General features: G+C 41.4%; 1 protein-coding gene across 7 annotated transcripts in view; it reads right to left on the reverse strand.

Moving 5' to 3' along the window:
* Positions 1 to 21817, reverse strand: part of LOC144611427 (carnitine O-palmitoyltransferase 1, liver isoform-like) — a 79973-nt gene that overhangs the window by 12493 nt on the left and 45663 nt on the right. For 3 of the 7 annotated variants that reach the window (XM_078430506.1, XM_078430507.1, XM_078430505.1), the window contains exons 9-14: positions 19323 to 19410; positions 11203 to 11398; positions 9772 to 9960; positions 6011 to 6116; positions 1983 to 2099; positions 368 to 532 (exon numbers count right to left, since the gene is read on the reverse strand). In XM_078430506.1, coding sequence (XP_078286632.1) covers positions 368 to 532; positions 1983 to 2099; positions 6011 to 6116; positions 9772 to 9960; positions 11203 to 11398; positions 19323 to 19410 — 861 coding nt within the window. Of the gene's footprint in view, positions 1 to 367; positions 533 to 1982; positions 2100 to 4241; positions 4341 to 5469; positions 5670 to 6010; positions 6117 to 9771; positions 9961 to 11202; positions 11399 to 12193; positions 12279 to 19322; positions 19411 to 21817 lie in introns of those variants that run through there. The other 4 variants (XR_013549517.1, XM_078430508.1, XR_013549518.1 and 1 more) reach the window with 4 other exon arrangements.

Here is a 21817-nt window from a genome sequence, read left to right on the forward strand (position 1 = left end):
TGCATCTTAATTATTACCATTTCACAAGCAAGATGCAGAACATAAATATTAAGAGTAATTTTGCTGTTGAGTTAGATCTCTGTAGCTGAAACACTGCTGAGTGTGGGACTTAAGGAAGTAAATTACAGTCTTATGGACCATAGCTTCTGCTCATCCCTGGCTACATTGTTTACTCTATGTAGGACCGTTTAGGAAATACAGAGGTAGTCATTGTCTGCAGAGCTTATCTTTTTCAGCATCCTTGGATGTGGAAAGGACAGGTCGTTCATAACAGTTATTCCACATTTGTTCAATGCAGCAGGATTGCTATCTTAGCCGAATGGAAAACAAAAATAGGTCAAATCAGTTTCACAAGTAGGGCTCTTACCCTGTAGTTGGCAAGTTGCAGAGCGATTTGGATGAAGGCATCTGGGCTGGTTCTGCATTTCTTAATGACACCCTTGCCAAACCGAGTGAATGGAAATGCGTAGAAATCAACGTCGTTAGCCAGCGTCTGTGCCACCTTCAGCGAATTCATGATTACCTCCTGGCACTGAAATTGGGTCAGAAGGAGGTTGAGGTTACAGGAGGGAGAGAAACAAAATCAGTTTTATTTAGACCAGCCAGGTTGTCACTGCATTCTTATCAATCAATAAGGGCGTATCATAGTTACGAAGCACGTCTGATATGACTTCATGTATGGTACTTAATTTATCCACAAAATTCGCATCGAGTGATGTGCAGTCACAGGTAGCTCACTCTAAGCTAAGCTCATGGTAAATGGGGAGAAACTGAACACCTCATATCTAAGCCACTTGTCCACTCAATAGCTTTGCCAGGAGATCCAATTAATGTTGTTGTTAAGCATCAGTTGTCATTGGAAGTGCAGGGCCGGGAAGAGAGATTCAGGATCTTGGGATGCAAAATGGGAAAAGTGAAGATCAGCTTCATCATAGAAACTTTACTATTATGGTGAGCTTGGAATGATTTAGTCCCCAGCAATCCCCTCGTGAGCATTTGGTGCAGGATTTCAGACTTTTACGCCAGTGTTGATGTGTTCAGTTTTGCAGCCTATCTACAGACTTCTAACACTAACATAGGCTAAAGCACTCAGGCTACTTCACCTGTTCCTCAAATGTTGTGAAAGCTGGCATTTAATATCAAGAAAGCTATCCTGAAGTAGGGAGGGAGGACACTTTTTCTTCAACTGTTGCAGTTCATGTAGTGAAGATGCCCCACACCTGGCACGGACCCAGAATTTGCATTAATGATGGATTTGTGGTAGATGGCCAAGTCCTCATGACCTGCAACTTGGAATATGAAGCTGGTGATGATGGTGCTCCCATCAGTTGTTATCCTAGTCTTACTGGGTGGTAAAGGTTTGGAAGGCATTTATTGAAGCAGCCTTGGAGAATTTTAGACAGAATTCTCCCGAGTGTGCAGTTTTGGTCTCCAAATTTGAGGAAGGATATTCTTGTTATTGAGGGCGTGCAGCGTAGGTTTACTAGGTTAATTCCCGGAATGGCGGGACTGTCATATGTTGAAAGACTGGAGCGACTAGGCTTGTATGCACTGGAATTTAGAAGGATGGGATGTTATCAAAACATAAAAGATTATTAAGGGGTTGGACACGTTAGAGGCAGAAAACATGTTCCCAATGTTGGGGAGTCCAGAACCAGGGGCCACAGTTTAAGAATAAGGGGTAAACCATTTAGAACGGAGATGAGGAAAAACTTTTTCAGTCAGAGAGTTGTAAATCTGTGGAATTCTCTACCTGAGAAGGCAGTGGAGGCCAAATCTCTGGATGCTTTCAAGAGAGAGCTAGATAGAGCTCTTAAGGATAGCGGAGTCAGGGGGTGTGGGGAGAAGGAAAGAACTGGGTACTGATTGAGAATGATCAGCCATGATCACATTGAATGGTGGTGCTGGCTCGAAGGGCCGAATGGCCTACTCCTGCACCTATTGTTTATTAAGATAGCAGAAACAGAAACTAAAGGCCTTACCTCTTTTGGGATGTCCCATTGCAATCTCTGTGGTAAGGGAACATTGGGGGCTGGATCACCTTTACAGTTGCCATCGTCATTGTAACCTAGTTGGAAGGTGTCTGTGGCCAGAGCATACTGTAGAACAACAAACATGCAGAAGGCGGGAGTTAAGAGTGGGAAAATAATTGGAAATCAAAACTAAAACAAAAACATTGCATGATTTAAGACAGCATTAGTAAATCTAAATAATGACTTTTATCAAATTCATCAAAAGAAATTTACAATATTTAATTCATATGGTATCTGATAGCCTTAACTCTCCTTGTGGATCTGAATCAAACATTTTCAAGACTATATATGACTAGATGAATCTTCAGTAAAATTTCCGCCACATTTAAAATTACACACGACAGGTCCAACTAATTTGATAATTCACACGATTCAACAGACAAAATTAAATATCCACAGGTTTACTGAATAGACCAAATAATTTAGAGCAGGTTGCCACATTGTTTCTGGTCTGTGAGGTTCGATGATTTAATAGGGATAGTAAAATGTTTTCAATTAATTTTGGCCACAGGGAGAGAAAAATCCAGAGTTCCCATCTAAACCCTAACCAAAGGCTCCTGCTGAGAAATGCTAGTTAAGAACATAAGTGGATTTTTTAATTTTAAAAATTCATTGGGAAGAATGGCCACTGGTGAGATTGCCAGCTTTTGGCTTTCATACTAAGCTCATGCATGATTGTTGTAGGAAAGAACTGCAGATGCTGGTTTAAACCGAAGATAGACACAAAATGCCGGAGTAACTCAGCGGGTCAGGCAGCATCTCTGGATAGAAGGAATGGGTGACGTTTCGGGTCCTGACCCCTCTTCAGACTTTTGACACAATTTTTTGTGTCTATCTTCAATTTAATCTTAGAGTCCGAAGAAGGGTCTCGACCCGAAACATCACCCATTCCTTCTATCCAGAGATGCTGCCTGATCCGCTGAGTTACTCCAGCATTTTGTGTCTACTTTAGCACAATCATGATGCAGTTCATCTGATCAGCAACCATCATCTTGTCTGTCACTCAACTCTAAAAGCACCATTGAACCCCCTCACAGGGATCAAGAACGTTCACGTCACGGCCCTGTTTCCATCAATCATTCCACCACTACGCACAAGAAGCCATTGTATGACGATTCCGAGAAGTGTGTTCAGCTCTGGCTGAACAATTTCTAATCTTGTGATGTGGACTCGATAAGAAGACCCCATTACAAAAATTCAGACTCCCACAGAGGGGAATTTAAGGCTATTACATGATCATAGATTACCCAATTTATGGCACAGTAAATTTCCACATCACCCAACCTGAAATTAGTCAGATATGGTACCAAGGTTTATTGACTTGTGTCAAATGAACAATATGCACAACACACCATGACAGGACAAAGAAAATGTAATGCTATTATAAAGGAAACATTTTAAAAAAAATAACTCCAGTATATATGGCATGAACTTTAAAAGCCAGTGATTTATGTATGTTGTGGTACTATGAAACACTTTGGAATATTTTCCTACTTTACAACTTTATACAGGTATGTTATTTTGACTTTTTCCTCACACAAATGCTCTCAACACATTGTCACTCCATAACTGCGAAAGCAAAAGTCCAGTTTTACTGAAGATCCTCAGGCCATAACTTAAAAGAAAAAGTCAATTCAATTCCATTATTACTGAATAATGAGCTCAACTAATTGAGTCAGAGCTCGTTTACTCTGGCTAGACACAAAATGCTGGAGTAACTCAGAGGGGCAGGCAGCATCTCTGGAGAGAAGGAATAGGTGATGTTTCGGGTCAAACCCTTCTTCAGTGAAGTCTGAAGGGTCTCGACCCGAAACATCTCCTATTCCTTTTCTCCAGAGATGCTGCCCATTTCGCTGAGTTACTCCAGCATATTGTGTCCATCTTCAATTTAAATCAGCATCTGCAGTTCCTTCCTACTCATTACTCCAGCTTGTAAAATTTTATTCCATTTAGGTATAATTTAGATAGAGTTCAGTGAAGATTATGACCGGAATGAAGGATGAGAAACACAAAATGAAAAGATGTGTACACGATGAAAGGCATGTGGGTACAGATATATCAAAACACAAAACTGTCAAAATCTCACGCCACACCACAAAATATTAATGCAATATGAATATAATGAATGAAAGACGACACAGAAAAGTGATTAATATAAAGCTTTATTCAACAACTACAAAGAAAATAGAACAAAAGTATGTTTGTTACACTGCAAGGACTGCTCTGTAGGTCCAGACCAACACCTTCGCATGCCAACATTTTTTGAAACCACAATACTGTGCAGACATTAAGGTGTGGAAGACACATCTGTGGAAAGAGGAAAAAGATTTTGTCTCATTCAGTCAACTAACAGTAAAATGTCAGAAATGTTGAATACTACTGACATAAAATTAATTTTATAGCTATCTACTCTCAAATCCATGGCATTAGCAGGGAGTATTAACTACAGGTACTTTTCTCATCAGTGGGATGCGATTGTTATTAGCAAGGTACACATTCCTTCCCCAAAGATAGACACAAAAAGGTGAAGTAACTTAGTGAGACAGGCAGCATCTCTGGAGAAAATGAATTGGTGACGTTTCAGGTCGAGACCCTTCTTCAGACCGAGAGTCAGATAGAGACTCAGTCTGAAGCAGGGTCTCAACCTGAAACATCACCTATTCCTTTTTTCCACAGATTCTACCCGACCCGTCGAGTAACTCCTGCTTTTTGTGTCTACCTTCGGTGTAAACCAGCATCTGCAGCTCCTTCCTACACATTCCTTCCCCATATCTATTTGCCCTTGAGAAGGCAGTGGTGAGGTGTGAGCAATGCGCTATATAGTCTTCTAGCTAATCTAAAACAAACCTATTGGCTCACGTGAGATTTGAACAATCTCTGGATAGCAAAGGTGAATCAAGTTACTTGAATGTCAGGAGTGCTTTATTGTTGAATAATTAACCACATATTACTGAGACAAACCCTTTAAATCAGAGGCTCAAACGTTTATTCACCACAGTGCAAGAATTTTACGCAAAAATCATTTCCATCTTTGGTACAGCTAATACCCAGCAGAGTTTTTTCCCTTCTTTCTATTTCTCCCAATATTCTTTATGAACCATGCTTTGTTATAACCTACTTATTTTTTACCCTACTGTTCCAGTTTTCTCTCCACAAGTATAAATAGCATCTAAGTGATTTTTTTTTGTGGTGGGATCCAATTAGAAATATTAACCTCAATGCATTCAAAGCTCTTCCAAAAGATTACCTCAAAAATGGATTTACAACAGCCCGACATTAATTCTGCCTGTAAAGCACATGTATTGCTAACGGACACAATATATGCAAGGGCAAAAGGATAAATGCAGCCAGGATAAACTGTTCGATAAATATAAAATTGATTATTTAGCAATGGGTAATATCAAAAATAAAGGATTTAGAAAGTAAAAAAACTTACCAGGAAAATTCACTGTGGATGAATGAAGAGGCGGTAACTTCTTGCTCAGGGCAGAATACTTTATCCATTTTGATTTTCCATCTTAAGCACACACTTTTGCTACTGAACTTAGTTATTTAAGGCAAGTCATTAGGTCACATCCTGCAATTTTGGACCAATTTTGCGTGATTTTAGAAACGCTGCTGGAGTTTCTTTGGTTCCTGGATATGAATCAGTGCAATTTAAAAAAAACCATTTACTCTGAGAGCTACAGACATGAACCACTTCACTCCGTTCAATGTCTGTACTTGATACCATTTTGCCATCTTTGCAGTGTGAGGACAATAAGTCACTTGCAATAGGTCAAGAGTTTTCTTGCCGACTTGAGTAATTACTTAAATATAATTGGATTATGATAGATTCATTTTTAATAGAGAGAAAATGACTGGTGGAATTGCTTTACATCGCGTAGTCATATAATAAAAGGGATATTGTTGAACGCTTGAATACCCACACCTGTTTTAACCACAGAATTTCAATGTATGAAATAGACTGTGTTTACCTCCCACAGGTGTCCTATGATTGGCGCGTCAGCCCAGGAATGTTCTGCATTCAGTCCCACTTTGCCATTTGCAAACACGATGAATGTGAATGACTTATCAAACCACCTGAAGAATAAAATAAGAGGAATTATTTAAACTTGTAGAAGTTGTGCATCACGAGTGCACTCATACTCACTCTTTTAGTTTCTTGTTTTACGTAGTGCCATTTCTTAATTCAGGATAAATCCATACAACCTTGTGCTAAACTTCTGACAATTCTTTTCCAAGACATAACTGGCAATTTGCCTGAGAGACAGTGGTAAATCTGCTTTCAATTATTTTCCTACTTCCCTTACAAGCTTTTGCCAAGAACATACTAATCTTACTGACCAGACAAATAAATGTGGTCTGTACTGGAGCTGATCTCAAAATGAAATGATCACAAAATCACGGAGACTTTCAGAATGAAAGGAAACCATTTAGCCAGTTGTCTCAACGCTAGCCAAAAAAAGCTACTCAATCTAATTTCCAACTCTCGCTTAATAGCCTTAAAGAACAAATCTGGGAAGAATTTCTTAATTCTGCTACCTTTCGAGCAGGAATTTCCAACCCCCTACTAAACCCTGAATGAATGTGATCTTATGGAAATATACAAGATGGTGAGGGGATTCTCAAGATGAAGTCTGTTTCCCCTTGTAGGAAAATACAGACACGGGGGCATAATTTCAGAATAATAGGGCACTTATTCACTGCGGAGATTAAATGAAATTTCTGGGGATTACGAACCTTAAGAAAATGTCTACCCAACCTGTGCTGGCTAAGTCATGAACGTATTCTAGGGTGAGAAAGTCAAATTTTTGAAGAGAAACTATAGAAAATAGACATGAAAACGGGTCAGCTATGATCTTATTGCACGGCAGAGCAAACGTGAGAAGCTGTATTGCCGTTGTCATATTTCTCATGTTCTCAGAAGAGAAAACTCCTCCCTCGCCTATTCAAACAATCAATTACTTTCAATCAAAGTATGCAGGTCGGTAAAACGTCTGTTGTGTGAAATAGATGCATAGAAACCATTTTATCTAGGGCCCTCTTAATTTTATAAACCACAATTAAATTGTTCCATTGTGCCATAGAAAACCACCCAAAGCTAGCTAGTCCATTTAAAAAGCTAAAGCTATCCAGTTTTGACACCCTCTGTTTAGCTCTCTGTTTAGCTCTCTGTACGCTCTCAAATGCTATTGAATTCTTTCATTGTTAGAGTGAGCATTTAAAAGACATAACCAGAGTTTTATTAAAATATATAGTTTAACATGTCTGCTCTTAGACATTGAATAAAGGAAAATATCCCATATATCTTCATAACCATCCTATCCATTTTGTAGTTTAGTTTAGAGATACAGCGCGGAAACAGGCCCTTCGGCCCACCGGGTCCGCGCCGACCAGCGATCCCCGCACATTTATACTATCCTACACCCACGAGGGACAATTTTTACATTTACCAAGCCAATTAACCTACAAACCTGTACGTCTTTGGAGAATGGGAGGAAACCGAAGATCTCGGAGAAATCCCACGCAGGTCACGGGGAGAATGTACAAACTCCGTACAGATAACACCCGTAGTTGGAGTGTAAGAAAATAACTGCAGATGCTGGTACAAATCGAAGGTATTTATTCACAAAATGCTGGAGTAACTCAGCAGGTCAGGCAGCATCTCAGGAGAGAAGGAATGGGCGACGTTTCGGGTCGAGACCCTTCTTCAGACGGATCGAATCCGGGTCTCTGGTGCTGCATTCACTGTAAGGCATGTACTCTGGTGTCTAAGGAATGGCACTGCAAAATCCTTCTGTTCCATCACTTCCCAATACTCTACCATTCGTTGTACATTCCTTTGCCTGGTTTGTTCTTCCCACATGCATTCATTCACACCGAATCCACACAAATTCCACTTGCCACTTTTCTGCCCACTGATCAGTCCACGATGTGCTGCCGCAGTCAATCACAGACTCAAATGCTGTGAGCATGCTGATACTTAAATCATGAATTAATACAGGAAAGAAAATGGGGGCACGAAGCAGAGTCTGGAGGAACCCGACTGGAAACAGTTCTCCACTCACATGAACATCCATTGATTTTTACCATGTGCTTCCTGCCACTTTTGGTCAAACTGACACTTTACCGTGATATATAGGACCTCAATAACACTGCATTAAAATCCATGTAAATCATATCAAACTATTTTCAACCCCACTGCATTGTTACTTCCTCGTCAAAGGTCAACAAGTCGGTCAATATGGCCTTCATCTAACCTCTCTTCTCAGGCAGTTCTTTGGGCATCAGGACTTGCTTTCACTGTGGTTTGACAGATGGCTGTGAATTCATTCTTTTAATATAAGGTGGTCATTGTGTACTTGCTACTTAACTGCCTTCACAGAGCAAATAGTTGATCCACTTGTTCCAAACACCAAATGTGCTTACACGCGCACACAAATCAGCAGATACAATCTTGACTATATTCTTATCATTGCAACCCCACCACTGTCCTGATGCTCTCTCCCTCAGATCTCCCTCTCCCATTCTCCCTACTATGTGACCCCTAATAGGATTTGCTTCTCTACGTTACCCTCCTTCTCAGCTCTTGGATATGGAATACAGGAAATATTGTGGTCAGATAGAGTCAGAGTGATACAGTGTGGAAACAGGTCCTTCAGCCCAACTTGCCCACACCGGCCAACAAGTCCAATCTGCACTAGTCCTACCTGCCTGCATTTGGCCCATATCCCTCAAAACCTGTTCTATCCATGTACCTGTCCAAATGTTTCTTTAAAGTTGTAATAGTCCCTGCCTCAACTACCTCCTCTGGCAGCTCGTTCCAAATACCTACCACCTGTTGCGTGAAAAAGCTACCCTTCGGGTTCCTATTAAATCTTTCCCCCCTCAACTTAAACCTATGTCCTCTGATTCTCGATTCCCCTACTCTGGGCAGGACACTCTATGCGTCTACCTGATCTATTCATCCCATGATTTTGTACACATGTTATGGTGCCAACTTAACTTGGGGACACATAGGAAGCTACCCCTAATCCTAAAAGCTAAAATTGTAATCAGGTTTGGGAGAGATGTAAGACCTGGGTTTATGAAGACCACTGATTGATCCATTGCATCAGCAATGATAGCATAAATATTGCTTAGGTTACATGTGCTTCTGATGCACACCAAGGAATGTGAAAATTGCAGGTGGAAATATATATATTTTAAAGCAAGGTGGATAAGCCTGAGTAATGAATGAAAATAACAATACCTTTCAGCATTCGCCCAAACAGAGGGAAACTAGTGTAGATGGGGTATCTAAGTTAGTATGGGAAAGTTGGCCAAAGGGCCTGTTTGCAAGCCGGATGACTCTACAACAAAGAACTACAGTATAAATAATAAAACATTATGGTGTCATTACATATGTCATGCGTTTATCTGACTGAGTTAGTTGTTAGATAGACAAAATGCTGGAGAAACTCAGCGGGACAGGCAGCATCTTGAGAGAAGGAACGGGTGATGTTTCGGGTCGAGACCCTTCTTCAGACGGATCAGTCTGAAGAAGAGTCTCGACCCAAAATGTCACCCATTCCTTCTCTCCAGAGATGCTGCCTGACCTGCTGAGTTACTCGAGCATTTTGTGTCTATCTTCGATTTAAACCAGCAACTGCAGTTCTTTCCTACACATTGAATTAGTTGTTGTTTTGCATAGAACATAGTGCAACATTCTGTAACAAAGGAAAAAGACACTTGCCTGTCATAACACTTGCCGTGGAGCAGTGACTTGGCATATTGATCCAGTGACTTCACCTGGTTGTCCACAAATAGCTCAGGCTTATCTTCATCCAAAGTGACAAAGAAGGCTGCTTTTTCCACGCTGTCCATTGAAGCCCTGTTCTTTCCAGTACTGAAGTATGATTTCCGTACCTTGGCCCAAGGAATTCTGCTCAGCAGCAGAACATAAAACAATTAATGTGAACAGCTTTCTAACGACCTTCCCTCTTCCCAAAGATCTTGAATGGATGACATTCTGCTATAAAGGTGCAGGCAAGTTGCTCGAATGGTCGTACTTCACATTGAATGAGGCACAACAAAGACGTTGCTAGGTATATTTTACAGTGGGATGCAAGATTGCAATCTTCAGCTCTATTCAAGTCCCCCCCCCCCCCCCCCCCCCAACCACACACACACAATCAGAACTTGGAACCGTGGCAACTCTGCCACTATACCAAGAAACAACCTACACTATAATAATATAAAACCTAAAAACTAGCGTACAATCCATAGACTTTCAGATCAATGGAGCTGTTATTCATGTCATTATAAACTGCAAGCTCCTCCGTTCATTTTCAGCCGAGCCACAGTCACATTGTGGCCGAAGACAAAGTTTAAAATGAGAGGGTATAACATTCAGAACAAATTAATTTATCATTACTGGGCAGTAGTTTAGTTTACTTGAGAGATGCAGTATGGAAATTATCCATATGGCCCACAGAGTCTGCACCGACCAGCGATCATCCAAACGCTATTTCTATCCTGCACACACCAGGGACAATTTTACGGAAGCCAATTAACCTACAAACCTGCATGTCTTTGGAATTTGGGAAGAAATGGGAGCATCAGGAGAAAGCCCAAAGAGAGAACGTGCAAACTCTATACAGACAGCACCCGTAGTCAGGTCTCTGGTGCTGTGTAAGGCAGCAACTCTACCGGCTGCACCACCGTGCCGCCCTGGAGGAAGATGTAGACAGAGTTCCATGTTTCTCGTTAATTTAAAGATTATTGACATGCCGCCTATTATGCGAACCTAGAGATACGCTGACTGTATGCTGACATGTGTGGAACTCGAATAGAGCAGAAGGTTGCAGTCAGCAGTGTTACAACCCTTGGTAAAACAGTTCCTGCAACATCTTTGTCATTCCGTTTTCAATGTTGGATTTGCGCCATGCCCAGTTATGGGAGTATCTGTCCAGTCCAGGAAGCTAACTCAATCTCTTGGGCAATAAAAGCAAGTCGTGCCAGTGATGTCCGTATCCCCGAACAATGAATGACTTTTTTTTAAAGCTCACTGAATTATAAACTTACTATCTCGTTATCATAGTTCACTCAGCACGAATGGAACCAGGGTCAAAATCTTAGGGAGGGAAAAGAATCACGAGCAAAAGCTTAGAGACAAGGCACTCACCGCTTTCCTGCAGTCAGGGCCGCCAGGTACTTCTCACCTGGTTGAGGTAACGAAGTGTCATCCAAGATGTATTGAAATTGTCTCTGTAGCTCATTGGGACTCTGAAGGCGTCCACTTTGGTATAACCACACCTTAAAATAACGGCCCTTGTGATAGACCGTGACGTGCTTGCTATCCACCTGGTGTTGCAAACGGTCTGCAAATTCAACATGGCTGGTGAATCACAGGAGCACATGGCATTTTTTTAAATGATATATATGAATGAGCTGGCATAGGAAGAAAGCCTCGGCAGTGTACAACTTTCTGAACAAAATACTTTCCCAAAACTGAATATCTTCAGACTAAAATATTGGTTTATTTGAAATGAATGAGGCAGTTCAGTGGTCCTTTGTGGACCACCAAACAAGCAACTGGCATTGTTGGAGTTGCTTGGAATGAGAAGTGAGCCAAACATGCATCTTAGCTCATGGCCACAGATACACAGAAGGCAGAGGCACCTTCTCATTAAGAAATGGAGTACTTTGTTCAGCAAATACACAGCCAGACTTCCTTCAGCCAAAAGGCTTGCATGCGACATACCTTGTAGCAGATGAAATGTAGAACAGCATCAATCAGCAGAGCTAAGTGACCCCACCTAGTGAGATCTTTAGCTTTCTGTATTTAATCATTATCAGCTGTAGTGAGATTATTTACGGCCAATGCCGTCACCAGTAACAGCGAGAAGCTCCTGGATCTGGACACCTTTGAGCAGGAATGAAAGGTCTCAGCCTCTAAGCATGCTTAGCAGGCTGTGACACTGATCTTTATCAATAGGTCATTCTCATGACTCCAAAAGCAGCCCACTGGTGCATGACTGTAAACAGCTGAATTGAGAGGCTCTCCAGCCCAGCCACTTTTACCAGCCCACTTGCTTCGAGAGCTCAGTATAGTAACCTTAGCGTAAAGCTTAGCAGCTAAAATGTTCAGCTCCAGTAAAGAATTGACATCATACCTGATGCTACACCTGGGATGCGGGATGTATTGAATATATTCTCACATTGATTAGAACACATGGGGACAACACCTCGAATCAATAGCTGAAGAGAGGCAGAAAAACAGGAAAGAATAACACATGGACATGCAAAAGAAACTACAAGCAACACACCTATAATACAGCAGAGAAAGAAGGCAGAAAAAAAAACAGTAATCCAGATTCTTCCACCTGCAGAAGCATAGAGATAATGAAAATAATCACAACTCTTAGTTAACTGAGGTAATGTTGCATGAGTTCAGGAGGCAGACCTACTCATCAATTTGGAGGAACAAAAATCAAAATCGAAAATGAGGAGTGTAAAAGCAGAGAAGGAATATCCTTTTTGTATGCTATTTGTGGACTGTGTGTTGAATACACGGAACAAATTCATTATTTTGTTGCACGTAAAGAACAACAGAAACCTTACCCAAAAGTAGATTATAAAACGGGTGTTCTAAATGAAATGGGGATAATTCAGAATCAGGCTGCCAAGGGCACAGCACAGAATCACTTCTGTCAATTATTCATCCTTAACCACACTCATAATCTATAGAATTCTTGGTTCAAAATGACCTTCTGAAAAAACCCTAACAAAACGTTAAAAATCTATCCTGGTGAATTTTAAGCATTTCAGTTGGTTCTGGATCTTACTGCATATTTTAATTCCCAAAATTCAATTGAAAAATACATTTTCAAGTGAGTGAAGGTTAAATGAAGCTTAAAATATCATAATATTTCCCTAATGAATCACAAAATAAGTAGATTAGAAGTGAACTTGCACCTTCTCTCAGAGAGCCATCAATCCCTGTGGCTTCCCTGGATGATGCGGTCAATTTCCATGCTGAATGAAGGAGTTATTTTTACTTATGCTAGGACAGAACTAAACTTTCCCCAAAAGAGGTCATCGCCAATAAGACAACACCGGCACAACTCAGTTGTGCTCTAACTCAAATTATCTGCGGGAACATTCAACCTTTAAGAAAACACCAATGGAAGGGAAAATTTTAAAGTGGGGAATAATATTCAAAGATAGGAAATTCCAGTCAGCTTTATTGCATCAGTAAGTAAATTAAATGAGCAATTAATGTTATTTTTCATTCACTAGATTTGTTCATATTGTCAGCATTTGTTGCCCATCCCTGATTACTCATGAATTGAGGAGGCAGCTAATCATCAGCTATGTCTGACTGGAGTCGCACATGAGCCACACCAGGACAGCAGTATTTTCTCTCTCTAAGACGTTAATGGCCATTTACAACTGTTCTGTGCTTAACTTTCTTGATATTACAAAAATGTTTTTGAATTTACCACTTGGACTTAGCTGCCATGGTGGAATTCAAACTTGAACCTCTGGATCAACTCCTTGGCTGTGGTCCCTCAACTCTAAGTGTGTACACACACCACAAAATCTCAGAAATGATTCCGATCAGTCAACTTAAAAAACAGATTGAAAAGGGCTTTTTGTCATTGTTTGTCACCGTCTATAATGATAATTGAACATTCCATCCAATGCAAAGGCAGGTTTGACCGGTGGAAGGTCCAAACAGAAGCATGGTCTCATTATGAGAAATGCTTCTGTTTGGACCTTCCACCGGTGATTAAATTGAGAGATTAATTCATCGTGTAAAACAGCTTGATTGTTTTCCCATGGCACCTACAACATGTAAATCTTGGATTTAAATATTTTAGTTTTTCCACATCTGATCTGGTACAAATTTAGATAACTTCTGAAGGTCTATTTCTCTGACGGAAAAATAATTATGTTAGTGGATAGGGAGGAAAGAGAAACACATAACTTCATTTTACATAGAAAGCATTTCAAAGAAAACATGTAACAAATTTCAATTAAGAAAAGTTAATCTACAAAAATTAAAAACTGACGGAGAAATTTTAGGGGACAGATTCCACCAAGACAAATAGGGCCTCTAGAGTCATTGGAAATGCTGCTGCGAGAAGCATGAAGAGAGAGCTTTAACCACCCCAGGCATGGCACACAATGCAGGGGTTCAACAGCGATGGCATAACACTGGCATAAATCCTAGCAATTTATAAAAATATATATTTTACTGGACTTTCCATCCTGTTAGTTTTTAGCAATCCATTTTAATTCCATGATGGCTTCCCCTACTTTAGCTGTGGGCTTTGGGAGCAACCAACAAAAACACGACTAGTCTGATTATTTTTCTTTTATCTGTAGCTAGCACAGGGACATGTCTATCATTTAAGAATCCTCACAAATTCCAACAATTTGATATAACATAACATAACAACACTTTATTGTCACTCGGCACAACACCGAGCGAAATTTCAGCAGTCACACAAAATACAGCAAAAAAGAAAAGAACACAGGACACCCGACCCCAACACATCTGTTGGGACATCATGGCACAGACCAGTGACAGACGGACACCCACTGTGTCTGTGCTGGTTGAAGGAAGCTACCAAGACCAACCCCATCTTCCAACACTGCATCTGTCGCTCTGCAAGTCGTGGCTTTACACGTAAACAATGAAAGCCAATTTTTGTTTGCCTAACATGTGACAGCAACACTACATTTATTCAGTCCACTGATTGCTGCACATTGTATTAAATGGTGTGGCAGTAACTGACCAAAGATGGCTGTAAATGTAAGCAAATCAACGTAAAACAACGAGACTGATCTTTGTCCCGCCCCCGTTCCTGACATCAGTCTGAAAAAGGGCCTCGACCCAAAACGTCACCTATTCCTTCTCTCCAGAGATTCTGCCTGACCTGCTGAGTTACTAGGAGGACAACACCATATGGAATGTTGGTTTGCAAGGCTAGCAGGAGCTAACTAGATTACTTGAGGTGCTAAAGAGACACCATTTCCAATGCTCTTGGGTCTAATTATGAGAAATGCTTCTGTTTGGACCTTCCACCGCCAAGTCAATTTTGCATCAACGAAACTTCACAGAGCCTAGTCCCATTTACCAATCTCAGTTGCGTGCTACATGGGAAGTACTGGATTTGGCTTTTGTTGTTTACGTGTAAAGCCACGACTTGCAGAGCTACAGATGCAGTGTTGGACGACGGGGTTGGTCTTGGTAGCTTCTTTCACTGTGTCTGTGGTAACACAGACACAGTGTCTGTTAATGGTCTGTGCCATGATGTCCCAACAGATATCGATATACCTCCCAAGTAGTTTGACAAGCATATACTTGCAAAGTCCACTATCCTGTCCTGGGTGATAATTCCACAAACTTCTGCAATTCCCACTACCTTCTCTTAAATCACAATACCATTAAAACCCAGATGATCTATTGCATTCTCATACCACTTCTAGATACAATTTCCCAGCAATTGCTTTGCCAAGCCTCACTGTGACATGTGTATGAAGGAACTGCAGATGCTGGTTTACATTGAAGAAAGACACAAAATGCTGGAGTAATTCAGTGGGTCAGGCAGCATCTCTGGATAGAAGGAATGGGTGACGTTTTGGGTTGAGATCCTTATTCCAGCCTGAAGGGTCGCAACCCGAAACATCACCCATTCCTGCTCTCCAGAGATGCTGCCTGTCCCGCTGAGTTACTCCAGCACTTTGTGTCTATCTCATTAGTGATATGATGGGATATTGATCTTTAGGGGCATGAAAAGACATATCCAGGACAACTTGTCATTTTCAGCCACTTTACTTTCAGAAATTTGCAATAACTAACTATTTAATCTAGATGTTTGTATGAAGGAAAAACAAAATTAAATGTTACCCCTAGCCGATGCTGAGCAACAGGTCAATGCAAGCTGATGTTTAACCATCTGCAACACATCCACCTCAGCTTGTGTATTTGGAGGGGAAACCATTTGTATTGACGTTGCTAACATAGATAGCGCAGCGGTAGAGTTGCTGCTTTACAGCGAATGCAGCGCCGGAGACTCAGGTTCGATCCTGACTACGGGTGCTGCACTGTAAGGAGTTTGTACCTTCTCCCCGTGACCTGCGTGGGTTTTCTCCGAGATCTTCGGTTTCCTCCCACACTCCAAAGACGTACAGGTATGTAGGTTAATTGGCTGGGTAAATGTAAAAATTGTCCCTAGTGGGTGTAGGATAGTGTTAATGTACGGGGATCACTGGGCGGCACGGACTTGAAGGGCCGAAAAGGCCTGTTTCCGGCTGTATATATATGATAGCTTCCTTAACTTGTACTTTTCATTTTTAACGTTTCTTCTACAAACAGACAAATGTATAAATAATCACCTATAAAGCTACACAAAATGTGCAGGAAGAAACTGCAGATGCTGGTTTAAAAGCAAAAAGCTGGAGTAACTCAGCGGGACAGGCAGCATCTCTGGAGAGAAGGAATGGGTGATGTTTCGGGTCGAGATCCTTCTTCAGACTGAAGAAGGATCTCAACTCAAAAAGTCATCCTTTCCTTCTCTCCAGAGATGCTGCCTTAAAAAGTACTTGGATGGGCACACACTGTCACCTCTAAGACTACAGCTTGGGAGACAGAAAACAGGATCACTCCAATTGACCAGTCAGTTTCAGGGCTCAGCGGTGTAGTTGCTGCCTGACACAGCCAGAGACTCGAGTTCGATCCTGGCTATTGGTGCCGTCTGTATACATTTGTACATTCTCCCCGTGACCGTTTGGTTTTCTCTAAACTCCAAAGGCGTACTGGTTTGTAGTTTAACTGGCTTTGGTAAAGATCGTAAATTGTTCTTTGTGTCCGAGTAGAATAGCGTTAGTGTACGGGGATCGCCATGTTGGGCGAAGGGGTTGCTTTTGCGCTGTATCTCTAAACTAAACCAAACTCTTTTGGTCAGCTAACAATAGCCCCCCCCCCCCCCATACTGACAGGAAAAGAGGTCACCAGGCTCCTGTCACACACTATCTTGCAGAAAGCTGATTGTTAAGTGGTCTGGAAAACCTACTTCTCCTATGCAGTGGCTGCCGAACAAACTGACAAGAACAATGCAAGAGTCACAGAGCATGGAAATAGCCTTGTCAGACGTGTGTGCCCTGGCCAACAAGAGTCTCTTTATACAAACCACATTTCCAGCACATAGCTGTAAGTCTTTTCTGCTGTTGCATTTGAAGTGCTCAATAACTATATTTTAAGTGTTGCGAGAGTACTTGCTCTCCATCTTTCTCTCAGTGCAGTGCATTCCAGATTTCAACCATTCCCTTGGTGAAAAAATTATTCTCCAAATCATCTCTAAAGTTGTTACCTCTGACGGTAAAACTAGTCAAACACAAAGTGCTGGAGTAAAGTTTGGGTCAAGCAGCATCTCTGGAGGACATGTTAAGCAATGTTTCGGGTAGGGAAATTTAAACAGAAACATAGAAAATAGGTGCAGGAGGAGGCCATTCAGCCCTTCGAGCCCGCACCGCCATTCATTGTGATCATGGCTGATCATCCACAATCAGTAACCTCTGCCTTCTCCCCATATCCCTTGATTCCACCAGCCCCTAGAGCTCTATCTAACTCTCTTTTAAATTCATCCAGTGAATTGGCCTCCACTGCCTTCTGTGGCAGAGAATTCCACAGATTCACAACTCTCTGGGTGAAAAAGTTGCTTCTAACAGTTTTAAATGGCCTCCCCTATATTCTTAGACTGTGGCTCCTGGTTCTGGACTCCCCCAACATTGGGAATATTTTCCTGCGTCTAGCTTGTCCAGTCCTTTTATAATTTTATACGTCTCTACAAGATCCCCTCATCCTTCTAAACTCCAGTGAATACAAGCCCAGTCTTTCCTCATATGACAGTCCCTCCATCTCAGGGATTAACCTCGTGAACCTACTCTGCACTGCCTCAATTTCTTCCGAAACATCGCCTATCCATATCCTCCAGAGATGCTGCCTAATCTGCTGAGTTACACCAGCACTCTGCTTTGCTCAGGATTCCAGCATCTGTAGTTCCTCGTTTCTCTTTAAACCCACGCTTTCTGGTTCCAATGAACCCCGCTAAGGGGCAAGGTTTTTCACTAGCAAGCCTATCTACATCCCTCAGAACTCTGTCTCGCTCAGTCAGGCCAACCCTTAGTCTTTTCCGTTCTAAAGAAAATAAACCCAGCCAATCGCGTCTCTCTTCACAGCCGAAATGCTGCAGACCAGGCATCATCCTGGTGAAGCACCTCTGTATCCTCTTCAGGTATAACTAAAACTGCATGCATTACTCAGCTGTGACCTACTTAACAATCTACATTAGCTGAACAATAACTTCCTCGTTCTTGTAACCCATGCCTCAGCTAAATAAGGAAAGTATCCAATATGTCTTCCTAACCATCTTATCATTCTGGGCTGCCGTCAGAGATTCTTAGACATGTCCGCAAAGGACTCTGTGATCCCCAATGTCTATATTCTAGCCTTCCTACTATCCTAAAATGTATCTTCTCACATATTTTAGGATTAAATTCCATCTTCCATTGTTGCATCCATTGTATCAATTTATCAATCTGTAGCCAAAGACTGCAGGTGCTCCTCAACTTACAATGGGGGGTTACCTTCCGATAAACCCATTGGAAACGAAAAATATCGTACGTCGAAATGCATTTAAATACACCTGATCGCGTGGCCAGAAGCGAGCTCTGGGTCGCAACCGTTGCCTAGCGTTTGCATCATTGTAAAGTCAAAATATCGTATGTCAAAGCATCATTAGTCGGGGAGCACCGGTACTCTCTTACTATTAACAAAACCATTTCTTCATTTAATTTACAAATGTATTAATCATATCTGCCACGTTTACTTCTCGATCATAAAATAACCGTTAGCAAGGCTACAATTGTGGACCCAAACCTTTTCCAGTCCGCTAATGTAATTCCACAATGTGCAAGGAGAAGACCCTGGAAGGTGATGTGGGAGAGATTTTGGAATAATGGTGGCCAAGGCTCAGTGGGTGTGTAACCAATAATTCCTAATATAGGACCTCAAAACTGCCGCTCCCTAGCACAGTAATATGGATGGATGCCTAAATAATTTTTCCACTGTGCTCTCCCTAGATTTTCCTTTCGGACTCAATTTGCTAACCACTAATTAACTAATCAGTGTTATTAAGCCAGCTGTCAAAGTCCCAAATTGTATGACATGTGGGCAGTATTCCCCTACAAGCGGTTACAAGCAGCCCTGAATCCACACCCTTTCAATCTTACCTGTCTCCTCGCCTGGCAGTCGAGTCGAGTTGAACATTCTTTCCCACTGTGCTGAACACAGAGGTATTGGGAACCCTGGCAGAGTACTCTGCGCCCAAACAGAGTGTGTGGACAGGGGCAGAAGGGACATGCAAGACCCATGGAGTTAGGGTCAGATGTTAGGTGAAAAAGTCATTGTACGTTGCCATTATAGGGCATAGATTGGAGGGGGGAAAAAATGAAAAACAAAATAAAAAATTAGTTTATCCTCTATATTGCGACATTATTTTTAAAAAAGGACCAAAAAAAAGCAAGACAGTATATTTTTTTAAAAGCTATAACATGCCTAAATTGTAGTTTGATATAAGTGAAAGGTTAACAAATCGCCATATTTACTGAAAGTTGTGGTACTTGAGTTTGAACCTAAAATTTCCAGCTTGAAGCTCAATTGGCCAGACACTGTGGAAGCAATGAACTACCTGTAACTTTAGGGTACTACACTGTGGTGTTCTTGTGCTACCTGCTCTCTTAAATTAAAGAGCATTTGGGTTTGGGACAATATTTTCATTACATAAATATCTCATCTCAGGGACACCATCAGACAGAGATAACAAACCAGCGCACCATTCCTGTCTGCCCATTGTACAGATGGAGAATCCTAAAAAGCAAAAGGAGAGTTCTAAAAGAAAAAGGGATAATTTAAAAAATAACTAATCTTTGCTTCAATTTCTGATCGCTACAAAGTTAGTCTAATTGGAAAAGTGCACAAGCATGGGTGCCAGAATTGGGCAGGGCTTCAAAGTGATGGCAACTCAGTCAGATAATCCATTTATATCATAGAACAGTATAGCACAGGATTGAGCCCTTCAGCCCACAATGTTTATGCCGAACATGACACCAAGTTGAACAGATTCCATCTGCTTATACAGGATCCATATTCCTCTATTCCCTACACATCCAAGTGTCTACCTAAAAGCCTCTTGAATGTCACTATCGTATCTGCCTCCACAACCATCCCTTGCATCGTGTTCAAGGTCCACCCTACTCTAGATTAAAAATGAAAAAACTTGACCCGCTCATCCCCATTAAACTTTCCCACTCACCTTATAGCTGTGCCCTCCAGCATTGGACATTTCCACCATGGGGAGAAAAGGCGCTGATTGTTTACCCTAGCTATACCTCACATCATTTTATATGCTTCTATCAAGTCTCCCAACAACCTCTGACGCTCTAGAGGAAACAATCCAAGTCTATCCAAGCACTCTCTAGTTGGAATCCTCTAATCCAGGCAGCGTTCTGGTAAACCTCCTCTGCACCCTCTCTAAAGCCTTTCCTGCAAGGAGGCGATCAGAACTACGTGCAATACTACAAATGCAGTAAAGCCAGAGTCTTATAGAGCTGCATCATCCATTTATTAAATATAGAATTTATATTACAAAAATGGGTGACTTCATGTAACTGCTCTGTTCCAATATTTATCTTCTACATGACCATCCCATCCCCATATCCACCATACTCTATGTGTAGCTTAGCCACCGGCTGTGTCAAAGGATTGCTGGTACCAAGGGAAAATTGCTCCAACCTTTCCTTCTAGTTGGAAATGAAGAAGAGGAAATAGAAATTTAAAACATAGATTTTTGAACAGGGAAATACAGGACCAAAAAGTAGATATTTGAAGTAAGATCATGAACCAGCTATCACCTTATTCAATGGCAGAAAAGACTCAGTGACCAAAAAGCCTCCACCTCCTTTTTCCTTTTTAAATAATTCAAAGCACAGTCCTTGGATTGTTTTCTCTGCAATGCTGGAGGTTGCAGGGAGACCTAATAGAAGTATATAAAATTATGAGAGGCATAGAGAGGGTTAAGACAGTCAGAAGCTTTTTTCCAGGATGAAAAAACTAAATTTTAGAGGGCATCGTTTTAAAATGAGAGTGGCACAATTTAAAGGAAATATATGGGGCAACATTTGCTTTTGATACACAGGGTGGTGAATGTCTGGAATGGGCTGCCAGGGTTGGTGGTTGAGGCAGATATGATAGTTGCATTTTAAGAGGCTTTTGGATATGCAGAGTATGGCGGGATATGGATTATGCGCACATAGGTAATAGGTCTTGGCATCATGTTTGACACCACATTGTGGGCCGAAGGGCCTATTTGTGTGCTGTACTGCTCTATGTTCTTAAGCACTTTTCCTAAAAAAGAAATGTCTGGCTGTCTTTTGCAAGGCACCTGCTTTATAACTGGTTTTGTTAAGTGGAAGGATGTGCACGCAGAAGACGCATTCACTCACTTCAGATTTCCCTGGATACATGCTCTTGAGTGGAATGCAAAGCATTTCTCACCTTAAAAATCATAGGCAAATTTGCTGCAATCGACATTAGGTGCAGGAGTAGGCCATTCAGCCCTTCGAGCCAGCACCGCCATTCAATGTGATCATGGCTGGTCATTCACAATCGGTACCCCGTTCTTGCCTTGTCCCCATACCCCCTGAACTACAGATGCAAATTCTATTCC

The sequence above is a fragment of the Rhinoraja longicauda genome, chromosome 40 (genome assembly GCF_053455715.1).
Source record: "Rhinoraja longicauda isolate Sanriku21f chromosome 40, sRhiLon1.1, whole genome shotgun sequence".
Classification (NCBI taxonomy): Eukaryota; Metazoa; Chordata; class Chondrichthyes; order Rajiformes; family Arhynchobatidae; genus Rhinoraja; species Rhinoraja longicauda.